Genomic DNA, 13905 nt, shown 5'->3' with positions numbered 1-13905 from the left:
TTATCATATCCAGGAGTTCTTAAGTTTCCCCCTCCCCCAAGTGCAGACGATTTAAGTGGATTTGAATACTCAGTACTGTGTAGTTGTGGATGACAACAAGCTGGCAGTTGTTAGTAATGTAACTATGTTAAATTATTATCATGATAATTTACAGCACTTGATCATTTACTATGTGAACTGCAGTTAGGACTGTCTGTTTGGCAAGATATGAAAACAGTGTGTTTGCAGTGTATTCCCACAGTAAAGAGAGACATATGATGAGAATTGTCTCATATGTGGATGTTCTTGCCAGTTTACTTTTTTATTGTTTTGTATAAATGAAGGCTAGCTAATACCTGATTTATAGAACTATCAGGCTTGCAGGTGCTGAGTATCAGGTGCCAGAAGTCAGACAAGGCAGGGTCTTCAGTCCAGGGTAAGGGGTCCAGAAATCAGGCAAGGCAGAGTTGGTAGCTTAGCATCCATTGAACTTTTTGCATCCACGCCTAACAGCCTCTCTTGGCTGGTTTTTATAGCCACATGCCTAAGATGCTCAGAAGCAATCCTGCAACTACTCATCTTTGTTATCAGCAAGCAGCTGGCATCGGGCCAAGAAGTGTGCACTTTGTCATCTTCTCTGCAACTCTGTTCTCAGCCTCTATCTGTGGCACTCTAAGGCTCAGGGTGATATTGGTGGGCTGGGAATGGCCATCTGAGGTTTATCTTCTGAAAGGGCTGGAGGGTGTCAGTAGCTCTGCATCAGCTGTTGGCTGTGAATACTAACAATCCTGCATTTCATTTTCCCACTGGACATCTTTTGTTAATTCAAGGCTGGTAACACGGGACTAATCTTCTCCTGAGGACTTGTTGCTGTTGCTGAGCCCTGGCTTACCCCCGACAGACAGCTTGTCACACAAGCAATAATTGACTCAAGTTACTTGCCTGCTTTAAATAAAACAGCTGGATCCAATTCATGTTCTCATTCAGTCAGTTATTGAATGAGATTAAGCCATGGAGCAATGATTATTCTTAAATAGTTTAGAATTTAACATGTTATCTTAGATTATCGTTATAATTGGAAACATTATGCTCTTTTGTGGTGTCTGATTCAATTTTTTTGAAACTGTATTTCACTGCAGATTTGACTTTTGAAGAAATGTGTATTGATTAGCCTTGTGTTTAATTTAAAATGACTTTATTTACAGATAGCAGATCAGATGTTCTTTCACACCGATTATCGGCCACTCATCCGTGATGCTAACAACTTTGTGTTGGATGAACAGACCCAACAGGCACCACATCTCATGCCCCCCCCATTTTTGGTTGATGTTGATGGTAATCCTCATCCATCCAGATATCAAAGATTAGTTCCAGGACGTGAGAACTGTAGAGAGGAACAGCTTATTCCTCAGATGGGAGTTACTTCCTCAGGTATGCATAATTTCAGCTATATGTGACTTCAAGGTGTCTTGTTGGATTTATTCGTGTTTGCCATTAGTCATAACATATGAAATGATGCCTTTCTTGTTGTAGGCTTTGCTTTATAGGTTTGGGATTCTGGGAAAATTCTCACCACCCTCATCAAAGAAATACAGTCAGGAAATGTAGAACAGTATAACATAACCTCATGCTTCCTTTATTCTTTCCTACCCCACCTCATGTTTCAACTAGTCTCTCCTTTTTTATTTAAAACAAACCAGCATTCTAGTAGAACAAAGTTTGAGTCCAGTAGCACCAACCTGCATCTGTCTTCAGGTATTCAAGTATGACATAATGTTCAACTCTCCTTAAGTGAGGCCTACTTGTGGATCCAATCCACAAGTTGGACCAGTGGGTATTAGATTTTACCACCTCAGGTTTTATTGTGTCTTCCAGTGTGTTTCCTCTTATTATTAGCCACTGAGCACAGTTTTACATTTACAGGCTCTAGAACGTTTTGGGAAAGACATTATGGCTTGCAACAGTCAATTAAATTTATAATGCTTGGACGGACAAGTATGGATTAATGAAGGAAAGTAACTTCTGAAGGTTCTATGGGTGTGTTTGCTTGCAAATAATGGTGGTCTTTGTTCCATGGCTTTTACATTTTTTTCTTTTTTGTTTTCCTTGCTAATATTAATGTTAAGTATTCACTGAAATTGTTGAGACAAAATATTTGTGCTTGATAAGTATGAATGCAGCATTAGACTGAGTATCTGCTGGCCCTTCACAAGCACTTAATTCAGAATTTTGCATTTCATAGGGCTGAATCAGGTTTTGAGTCAGCAAGTTAGCCCTTTGGACAGCATGATACAGAGACTCCAACAAGAACAAGATCAGAGACGTTCTGGAGAGGCTGGAACTAGCAGTAGTAACAGAGTTGGCAGGGGTAAAAAAAACCTTTCTGTTTTATGTAGCTAAATAAACATTTGACCTACTTAATGCTCTCTTTAGTCTTTTTTTTCCTAAATAAAATGATTGAAATTGTTTGTTATTGTGAGAGTGGGAAGAAATGGGTACATTCTGCCCCTCCAGAATATATGCCCCAAGTTCTTTGGCACTAGGAATAAGGTCTGTTGTGGTAATAAATACAACAGGCTCTAGAGGTTTTGGGCGAGTGCTCTGGCTTTGGACCAAAACAGCAGGGAAACAACCTTAACAGGGTATGATGAAACAGAGTCCACCTTACAAAGCGGCCATTTTTTACAGGGGAAGTGATTTCTGCCATCTGGAGAACAGTTTTAATTCTGAGTGATCTCCAACTCTCACCTGGAGATTGGCAACATTGGCTGCCAGGAGGAACTGGCTGGTTTGGAGGGTGGAGTTTATGGCATTGCACCTGTCTGAAGTCCCAGCCCTCCTCAAACCCCACCGTCTCCAGCCCCCAGTCTCCAGGAATTTCCCAACTTAGAGTTGACAACCCTTTCTCCTTCGTAGCCAACCATCAGCTTACCCTTTTCTGCCCCTTTGACTTCAGCTTTTCATCTCCTCCCCTCTCTCTGCAATCTCTACTTAGGAAAAGTACAGTCTTTCCCCACAGTGGGGACTCAGTGGCATTATATTCAGGTGATGCCTTTCCCTCCCCAAACTCTGGCTTCCTTAGACTCCACCACAAATTCTCCAGGAATTTCCCACCAACCTGGAGCTGGCAACCCTAAGCAGTTCTTCCTCAAAGGCCAAAATAAGCCTAGAAAGGGCCTCCTCCTCCTGCCTTTTACTGATAGAACCAAACTTGGAATACTATGGTTGCCTAGCAACAGCCACTGAGGGAAAATGGAGGACCTGGTGGGATGGACCAGTAGGATGCAAAGGCAGCTTCCTCAGTGGCCCAATCCGCATTTGACCTGGGGTTGGAAAGTGGAGTTCTTCTCCATGGAGACTGAGCAACATGCAGCTCAGCCAGTGGGAGAGTAGGATAATGATTGAAAAGTAAAACTGAGTTTCTCCAGTGGTCCAGGCAGTTACCTCTTGGAAGGCTCCTTCTCCTCTTCAAACAGGGTTGCTTTTATGGGAAGGGAGGAAGGGTGTTAACACGCTTGTACTGGTTGAACCTAACCCTTAGATACCAACAAGATTTTCAGGCTTTCAAGAGTCAAAGCTCCATTTGTCAGACTCTTTTTGATGCACCTTATTTTGTTCTATTCTGTTGTTCTTGGTTTGCTAATTTTATTGTACTGTTTTTAAATTTAAATTGTAGGTTTTTTATTGTTCAGTTTATGTTGTGATTCACCCTGAGCCTGTTATGGGAAAGGATGAAATATAAGCCTACTAAATAAATAAATTAATTAATCCCAATCAGAAAGTAGGAGATGTGCAGTCTTAGTTGAAAAATGTATTCTCTGAGTATTATAAAAGTTGCATAAAATTGTAACAATTAAGTGCTCTCATTTATAGCTGTGGCAGATTTTGCCCTGTTTTCTCATTACAGTTTGCAGCATTTTGATTGAAGATGATTGGCTGGTTTTTGTTTCATAGGTTCTGTAAATGCTACCTCAGAGGTTCATTCACCACCAAATGTGGGATTAAGGCGCAGTGGACAGATTGAGGGTGTCCGCCAGATGCATAGTAATGCTCCAAGAAGTGAAATGGCTACTGAACGAGATCTGGTAGCATGGAGTCGAAGAGTTGTAGTGCCAGAACTGTCACCAGGAGTAGCCAGGTAAATTCAAGCTTCTTGGTATAAAATTGATAAACTCACATTGCTGAACATGGGACTATTGGATATGAGGCTACTTATTGAAGTGTGCATTTTTTGGGCAACTTTACCAGGTTGTAGTTCTCAAATGTACATTGTGGGGTTGTTTGCATTTGTGGGTAAGAGCAAATACATGAATTTGTCATCTTGGGCCTTTCACTTTTCTAGGTTAAAAAGTATTATACTATATTATTATACTCAGAGGGCAATGTGGTAGCTGCTGATTTTTTGTTGATATTCTGAAGTCATATTCTTAAACAATTACTATATTCTAAAATATATACCAGGGGTGGTCAACAGTAGCTCTCCAGATGTTTTTTGCCTACAACTCCCATCAGACCCAGCCAGCATGGCCAATGGCTGGGGTTGATGGGAGTTGAAGGGAAAAAACATCTGGAGAGCTACCGTTGGCCACCCCTGATATATACCTACCTTATCCAAAGTTCAAATCAACTTACAGTCAAGGTCATGTGGCAGTATAATCCCTCCTTGTAGGAATCATTATGAAGTTTTTAATTCACTCAGAAGTATGCTTTAAAATTGCATTAACATCTCTCATTTCCTTTCCTACAGTAGGCAGGAGGAATGGCGAACAGCAAAAGGGGAAGAAGAAATAAAGATGTACAGGTCAGAAGAAAAAAGGAAACACGTTACGAGTCATGTTCCTAGAGAGAACAAAATACCTTCTTTGCCTAAGGTAAATAGTGTCATGAAGAGTATGATCTTAAGTATTTGCAAGGAGACGTTGTTGTTACCAATAAAAATAACTGCTAAGTAAATTTGGATAATACTAGGTTATGTAAAAGGTGATGTAGAACAGGGCTTAAATCATAGCAAGGCAAGTTTCATGGAAGCTGATGAGAGATGGGTAGTTGGGAACTATAGCTGCATGTCAGCGCAGACAGTACAGTAATACTACTTAATGTATTTATTTATCTCTTAAGATATATTAAACCATATCTCTTAAGAATGGCTAATAAATCTTTTTTCTATTTTCTCAAATTTATAATATTGGAAATAGATAAAATGCTTTTTTATAGTCCTGATAGAAAGTTTGTGCGTCCAAAACGTTAAATCTGTATGCATATGCATATTTATACACGCACATGTGCACTCAAGCATATCATCTTCACTTTGGTGCCTCTTTAATAATAATTTTTCTATTTAGGCTGTTTTATCAGTAGAAAATAGTTCCTTGCTGGTTTGAAGACTTTTTCCATGGTTAACGTTTGTACTTTGTGGGAGAGGGGACTAATTCTTATATTATTTCTGTGTAATATTGTGATTACAGAGTGATCTTCCAACTAGTTTTAAATATGTAGTTAGGTATATTGTCATTGTTGTGAATAAAATAACCAAGTAAAAATTTTCCATGTTCTAAAACTTACATACAAAATGTCTCAGTTGCAAAGTGAAGGTTTTGCAGGCTATTAGAGAAAGTTCTTAGATCTGTTTAGTCTCTATTGCAGAGGGGTCAAACATGTGGTCTGGGGACCAAATCAAGCCCCCAAGCAACTGGCTGTCATCTGCTTCTCTCTTACTTCCTTCTGCATCACAACTTGTTTTCCTAGGCTTGCTCAATTGCACAGGAGCTACAGAGCAAAGCCTCTATTTTCTCCATTTGCTGAGGCCGCTCCCCTAGGGAGGGAGGGATAGCTTGCTTTGCCAGGCTCTCTCAATCACATAGCAGAGCTACTGAGCCAAGCCTATCTTCCTTCTATTGGCTGAGGCTCCACCCCCTGGGGAAGGAAAGAAAGAGCCAGAGCTTCCTTTGCCCAGCTCCCTGAATCCCATGGGAGAGCTACAAAGACAGCACCTTTAAGACTGAGTGCTATAATGTTTTAATAATGTTTTATTTTAAGTTTTCTAAAAAAACTTTGTGTTGGTGTGCTTTAAAAAGGTTGTATCTCTGCTACCTAGCATTACATTTTATGACACATGGCCTGGCCCTACAAGGTCTCATGTCAGATTCTGCCTTCATAACAAATGAGTTGGACATCCCTGCTCTATTGTTTTGTTAACCCGTATTGCTTCCCTTCTAGTACTCAGAGTGGGCATAGACAGGATCTTCAGGAGGTCAGGAGGATCTTCAGGAGGTTTATTTAGATAACCCACATTTCTTCCCAGTTAGTACACAAAGTAACATTTTTATCTTTGCAACAAAAGCCCTGTGAAGTAGTTTAGGCCAAGAGTCACATCTGAAGGACACCCAGTGAGCTTCTGTGACAGAAGGGGATTTGAACTTGGTGTGTCAGATCTTAGCCTGGCATCGAACCTCTTTACCGCATTCTCAGTTTCATACTTGTATTTGTGTCATGATCTATAGTGGTAGATGTTCAGTAAAGCACAATCATTTGAATACATAATTATATTGCAGACTGCATAGCTTAAATTATGTTTGTACAATTCAGTATTTTAAATTTATAGTGAATTTGTGTTAGGGGGATCTAGTGAATACTAATAAATGGGTGTTCAGACAACAGGATTGTTTTATTGCTGTGTTTTTCCCAGGCATGTACACTTGGTAGAGGAGAAAACATTGCAGTTGCTTCATCCTGTTTTTCTGTATTATGAAACATACAACATACCTGTTAACCAAAACTGAATTACGTTTGTGATTTCTCATAACAGCCATCTCTTTGTGTCTTTGTAGAATCATTCCAGTGATCATGTATTAGATGTTGCCGATTCGAAAAAGCAGCAAGCCAATCAGCATAACTACCGGACTAGATATGCATTGGAAGAAACTTCCAGGCCAAATGAAGATCTGGAAAATGGAAGTAGTTCCTCAGATGTAAGATGCTAATTTATAGAGCTTTATGTTGTGGGTGTTAGGTTGTACATATTAAAACTGATATTTCTTATTAATTACTAGTTAATGTTTTCGTGCAAAAAGCATATAAAAATTACTGTATATACAAAAGAGTATGGTAATACCTAAGGACAATTGAAATTTTTAAAACTTTGGGTTGAATCAAGAATGTACGTTTCATAACTTAACGGGGTGGAGGTAAGAGGAATTGTTGTCTTATCTAGAGTTTGTGATTGCGTGCCAAATGATTATCACAAAGCATATTTGTCATTTTGAGAATGTAGTACAATATTTCTTGGTTCAGAACAGTTTACTTGCACCTGGAGGGCTGCAGCACCAGTAGGATTGCCCTTTTCAAATGCCATGATAGTATGTGGAAAGTAACCCCGGGGGTGGGCATCCTGTAAGGATTTTCACTGGAAATCTGTTTAACTTGATGTCTGTGTAGGAAGGAATGCTTGACCATTTATCTTGCTTGCTTTAAGAGGGGTGCGTGTTTTGCTTTTACTGTGAATTAGGGATAAAAGAATAAAGCCTGTATGTTTATTAGAACACCCACATTCCAATAATTTATCCTTGGCTAAAGGGCCAATGAAGAATTTTCAGTGCATAATTTTCTTTAAATTGGTGTTTTGTAATATGAGTAAGAACTGTATGAAACAAACTGTTAATAGTGTTAGAATAAATACTTTTGTAATAAAATGCATGCTGTTTTTTTAAGTACCTTCATTTAGAGACAGGTAGATGAATTATTAGACTGACAAAGAGAAAGAAGAACATGATGTAAAATCAAGTCCTACTATGTTATTAATAATTAAGAAAATATTACTCATAATAAGAACAAAAATATAATATTAACCTCAGACAACTGTTGTTGCTTTTTAGGAAGGAGAAGTAGCTGTTGCCAGTGGTGGAACATCTGAAGATGAGGGAAAAGCTTGGCACAGTGATGGTAGTTCTAGGTAAGGGAAGAAATATAAAGATATATTGATCACTCTGATACATAAAAACCTATACACAAATCAGTGAGCAAGAAAGGTATGTTCTGTTGCCTACAATGGACTTGAACCTCCAGCTGCCTTACCAGCATATATGAAGCCCATGACGATTCCCCGATACTGAGATATTTTTCTGGCTGCTAGAATAAATGCAGTATTAACCCCAGAAATGAAAGATCATTTTTTAGGAATTCCCTATTCTGAACACTGGTGTTTCTGCAATACTGGGAAGATAGGTACCCTGGCTCATCTAGTTACCGAAAGTCCCAATTTCAGTGAGGAGAGACAGGAATGGATTACCTTGATACTTGAGAAAAATGAGCTCCCAAGTATTAATCAGAGCCTTTCCTTTCTTCTATAAGATAAGGACCCATATATCACCAGGTCACTGACATCCTCGTACCTTTTAGCAACCCAGTTTAAAATTTAAAACTTCTGTGACTGGAGTAAGAGTCCCCTCTCCTTCTGTGGGATTAGGTTGAAGGCTGTAGCTGGAAGGAAAGAAAATAAAATGTAAGAATATGTGAGATTAAGAGACCCCTGTGGAATAGAGTGGCGAAACCAACCATGAATGCATAAATGCTTCTTGGTAGCCATATGTAATTCCAAATCTGGGTCCCAAAGTGCAGATCGAAAAACCTCCACAACAGGATCAGGTATGGTTGCAGGTAGTGTGAGGACCTCCCCAGGTTTTCAGAAACATCCATAGTAAGTTGAAAGTGATGCTGTATGGAAGGGCTGGTGACACCCATGCTTCAGGATCTTAGAGGTTAGATTACTGTAACATATGATGTACATCGGTAGTGCTTTGTTTGAAGACAGTTTGGAACTGTTGGAAGATAGTACGAAATGTAGCAGCATGTTTGTTATTTGGGCCAGCCTACAACAAAGAGGTTTTGAACAACAAGAAGAGTTTGTTTTATATCCTGCTCTTCACTACATGAAGGAGTCTAGGAGTGGCTTACAATCACCTTCCCTTCTTTTCCCCACAGCAGACACCCTGTGAGTTAGGTGGAGCTGAGAGAGTTCTGAGAGAACTGACCCAAGGTCAACCTGCTGGCTATATGCAGAGGAGTGGGGATTCACACTAATCCGTGCATCATGTGATTCCTTTAAATTCCTTCTCCATGCCACAGCATGACCTCACACCACAGCGAGTCAACTCCAAAGGCAAAATGTCTTTGGAGTACAGTCCTAAGGCATTTAAGTGGGTAAATGAAGTCATTTAAACTTTGCTGAGAGATCTCTCTGTTATACCCTCAGCTCCATTATAGCCTACGGGGACCATTCCACTTAGTATAATAGAGAATTGTTGCAAGGGGTGTCTGGGACTCTGGGGGGGGGGGGGCTGTTTTTTTTTTTAGATAGATGCACCAGATTTGTAGGATAGCTGTTGGGGCCTCTCCTCAACGGGTCAAGGAAATCCAATTCTGTGGGCCCCCAAAGAAGGAGCGCCCATCCATTGTTTTCAGAGGAGGAAAAAAAGGCATGTAAGGGGACAGAGTCCCTTTAAATGCTCGAGTTCACTCACTGACTTGTGTTGCTGCCTCTGTGCAGCTTGACTTCTCCAAGCTGTGCCCGAATAAAAGCCAAGTAATTTGGGAGGAGGGGGAACTCCCTGTTCAATTATTCAATCAGATTAGAAATCTGAATGCACATCCCAAGCCACTACTGAAAAGGTAGGTGTCTGTCTGAGGCACAAGAGAATTGTCCCTGAAGAGAAAGTTGCCTCATTCTCCAAAGGCTTGCATTAGAAGGAAAGGAAAGGTCCCCTGTGCAAGCACCAGTCGTTTCTGACTCTGGGGTGATGTTGCTTTCACAACGTTTTCACGGCAGACTTTTTTACGGGGTGGTTTGCCATTGCCTTCCCGTCTTTTACACTTTCCCCCCAGCAAGCTGGTACTCATTTTACCAACCTCGGAAGGATGGAAGGCTGAGTCAACCTTGGACCGACTACCTGAATCCAGCTTCCACCGGAATCAAACTCAGGTCGTGAGCAGAGAGTTCAGACCACAGTACTGCAGTACTGCTGCTTTACCACTCTGCGCCATGGGGCTGCTTTACATTAGAAAGGGCCCTGTAAATTACAAACAACATTCAAAAAGTAAAAGAAAAGACACAGTACAAGTTCTAAAAACCATTCATGATCTCTTGGCCCTTTCTATGGTGCTACTCTCATTCCTCTTGCAGTGACTGCTACTATTACTCTGGTGAGTTTTGGGGGTTTGGCCACCACAAATACAAAGTGAAAGACAGGGAGGAAGTCCTACACCATTGTATCCTTCTTGGCACCTTCGTTTTTCCACATAGCTCCTGATGTTTGTGTAACCAGATACCCACTGTGAAATTGCATTTCCCAAGCCTTGTGGTGACTTTAAAACAGCACCAGGGAAAAGACAACTGAACCCCCTCCCTCCTGTTTTTCAGCTGCAACCTTTGTGGGAGGGAATAAAATAGGTTCAAGGAAGTCTTAAAATCCAATAAAATCAGAACCAAAATGCTCAACTGTGTATTGACAGTATGTAGTCAGGCCACTCTAGGTCACATTCTGTTCATATTTAAAAAAAAAAAAAACAGTTGGAAGGATTACATTAGCAGCAGCCATTTAAATTTTCAAATTCATGCTAGCTTGTTCAGCATCAGTTTTTCTGTAATGTATGAAGAAACCACATGAAAATTCTCCTTCTCCAATACATCTCCAGTCCCTTGAAAGTTCTATTTAAATTCGATCTTACCAAGCATTAATAAACAGTGTATCATGTACAGACACAGCACAAATTATTGCTTTAACAAATATCATAGTGTTGCCTTGTTTTAAAATGCAAAGCTAATTACAACTACGACAATATTTTTCAACATACAAATAATTCATTATATATTAAAGCTGGGCTCCATAGAGGCCATCCCATGTATGCAAACTGTTTCTGTAAATACACTAGGTGTGTGTATAAATAACCCATTACTGAGAATGTTACTTCGATTTAAAGTAACATTATGTTAGGATTGAAAGGGTGTATTTAAGTGAGCCCAAAGCCTTTCACATATTTAGGAAGATTTTATACTTTTTCAGCATCATATCCCAGCTTTCAAAATGTTTCACTTATTCCAAAAGTAAGTGAGTACTTCATACAAGATAAATCCACAGCCTGGTCAGATTTATTGTATAGTTCTTTGGATCCTGGCAACAGTTCTCTTATATTCTTAAAATTATACTTCATCTGCGGTATGTTTAATCTGATCAGTAGTCCCCCATAGCATTCTAAATAGACCAAAATAGTTACTCATTTGCACTTTTGTTGAAACAAATCAAATAATAAATAAGGGTTTATTTCATTTGGGATTTAGGGGGGGAATTTATTAGAACATCTAATGAAAATTTTATCATTAGTACATTTTGTTGTGAAAGTATATTTGTATGACTTTATATTAAATGGTACTTTTGTTTATGCAATAGCACTTACATTTTATGTACTCTAGTTCCAATAAAACCAGGGGAGATAACTTAAATTTTCTTAATCAGGATTTTTCATCTAGACTAGAAAGTTATTTACTTGGATGGATATTAAAAATGGCATTGAATTTATTGTTTATTCTTCTAGTGACTATTCTAGTGATTATTCTGACTGGACAGCAGATGCTGGAATTAATCTGCAACCACCAAAGAAAATTCCTAAAATTAAAACTAAGAAAGTAGAGAGCAGTTCAGAAGATGAGGAGGGGCCTGAAAAACAAAGGCAAAAACAAATCAGAAAGGAAAGGAAAAAAGGTATCGAAGATAAGGATGGTCCAACATCACCAAAGAAAAGGAAACCCAAAGAAAGAAAACAAAAGGTTGTATAATAATTAGCAACTTGAAAAAATGTGATTAGGCTGTTTTAATTTCTTTCCATTGCAAATCTGAACTATGTTTTCAAGCATTTGAAAGTTAATTTATTTATCCAAAATATTTGCATGTTGAAGGAATTTTTAGAAAGATTATCTTGTTCAAAACTTTCATTAAGTTTGTCACATGCCAAATGTATAAATAGTGTTTTGTTTCACACATTTCTACTCCATCAGCTTGACTTGGGGACTTGCAGTGCTGTCCTATGCCGAGATGCTTCATTTCAAACCCATTGATTTCACTGGATTTAGGCTGGAGTAACTCAGCATGGGATTGCACTGCGCATCCATTAAAGTGCATTATACCTCCTAAAGTGCAACTCTTGTTGTCAATAAGTGCAAATGACCCCTCTGAAATAGCTTTAAGTGTTCTATTTTAAGGAGCTCAGCTATTTTTGAAAAGCTGAAGAAAAACACCAAAAATTGATAGTGCCAAAATACAGTGTAAACAATAATTCCTTAAGAGTTTAAAGACCATGTAAACAACAGATTTGCATTAGTTACCAAGTTCAAGTGAATGGGAACCAGAAGCACTGTGGGTTGAAACCAGAAATATTACAAATGAAGATTGTGCAAAAGCTATTCCTTTAGCCAAAAGAAACAAAAAGCTTTGATGGGTGGTTGATGAAGCCCTTAAAATTGATTAAGATAGACAAGAAGCAAAAGTAAAAAGTGACAGAAATAGAATCAGTAGTCTGAATACAGTGTTGGTGCATAGAAACAAAGAGAACTATTACAATAAGCAATGTAAAGAGAAGAGAACAACAACAAAAGGAAGAACAAGAGATCTGTTCCATAAGATCCAAGAAATCAAAGGAAATTTAAGTCACAGTTTGGCATGTTGAAAGGTGAATATGAAAGCACATTAATGGAACATGACAAAATAAAGAAAAGATGGAAACAATACACCAATGACCTACACCAGGGGTGGCCAAACTTGCTTAATGTAAGATCCGTGTAGAAAAGTCAGATGTTTGAGAGCTGCTAGGAGGGAAAGGGAGTAGTGGAAGGTAAGCAACTTTAAATTCATTCTCCAAGCTGCTGGCTGGCTTGGCTTGGAGAAGTGATTTGTAGAGACAGGCTTTCTCCAAGCTTGCTGACTGGGCAGCGGGGACTTTGAGAGCCACATAACATGTGTGAAAGAGCCACATGTGGCTCCTGAGCCACAGTTTGGCCATCCCTAACCTATACCATAACCTATATAGAAGAGATGAAAAGATGACAGATTCCTTCAAAGAAGAATCTTTTAATGGAGGTCCCACAATTTTATAGAAAGGAAAGCAGCCTTGAGAGCAAGCAGTTGGAGTAGATAAAATAGAGCTGTTTCAAGCCATGGAAATGGAATCCATCAAAACCTTAACAAGAATATGCCAGTAACTGTAGAAAACAAGACAATGGCCCACAAATTGGAAGCTCCGTTTATATTCCAACCTGAAAAAAGGAGATGTAAAAGGTTGCAGCAACTTTTGACATATTACTTTAATGTCCCTCCCAAGTGAAGTAATGCTCAAAATCTTACAACAAAGACTGTTGCCATATAAGGAAAGAGAAATGTCAGATGTTCAAGTTGAATTCAGAAAAAGAAGAGGCACTAGAGAACATATTGCAAATTTATGTTGGATGCTTGAACATTCAAGAGAATTTCACAGGAAAATCAATTTGTGTTGCATAGATTACAATAAATTTGACTGTGGATCATGAATAGTTGGGTCGGTTTTAAAAGAAATGGGTGTGCCACATCTTATTGTTGTACTTTGGATGAAAGCTACTGTTAGGATAGAATATAGAAAAACAAAATGGTTTTCAATTGACAAAGGTGTCAGACAAGGATGTATTTTATCTCCTTATCTCTTCAGTCTGCATGCAGTACATGTCGCAAGGGAAAATTAGATTTAGATGGAGTGAAAATTGTTGGAAAGAAGATTGTTGTTAATATGCATATGATGCGATGCCACATTACTGGCAGAAAATAGTGAAGACTTGAAATGACTGCTGCTGATGTTTAAAGCAGAAAGTGCCAAAGCAGGATTATAGCTGAACATCAAGAAGACAAAAGGAAT

The 13905-nt window shown here is 39.0% G+C and overlaps 1 protein-coding gene across 2 annotated transcripts in view; it reads left to right on the top strand.

The window, feature by feature from the left end:
- The window catches only part of PHIP (pleckstrin homology domain interacting protein), a 109971-nt gene that overhangs the window by 64681 nt on the left and 31385 nt on the right, over positions 1-13905 (top strand). For both annotated transcript variants that reach the window (XM_060236313.1, XM_060236306.1), the window contains exons 17-23: positions 1185-1410; positions 2222-2347; positions 3934-4117; positions 4727-4850; positions 6807-6947; positions 7851-7927; positions 11563-11794. In XM_060236313.1, the coding sequence (XP_060092296.1) occupies positions 1185-1410; positions 2222-2347; positions 3934-4117; positions 4727-4850; positions 6807-6947; positions 7851-7927; positions 11563-11794 (1110 nt within the window). The remainder of the gene's footprint in view (positions 1-1184; positions 1411-2221; positions 2348-3933; positions 4118-4726; positions 4851-6806; positions 6948-7850; positions 7928-11562; positions 11795-13905) is intronic.

The sequence above is a fragment of the Heteronotia binoei genome, chromosome 1, assembly GCF_032191835.1.
Source record: "Heteronotia binoei isolate CCM8104 ecotype False Entrance Well chromosome 1, APGP_CSIRO_Hbin_v1, whole genome shotgun sequence".
Lineage (NCBI taxonomy): Eukaryota > Metazoa > Chordata > Lepidosauria > Squamata > Gekkonidae > Heteronotia > Heteronotia binoei.
The sequence above is the reverse complement of the archived record's forward strand: the minus strand, read 5'-3'. Positions and strand labels throughout refer to the sequence as shown.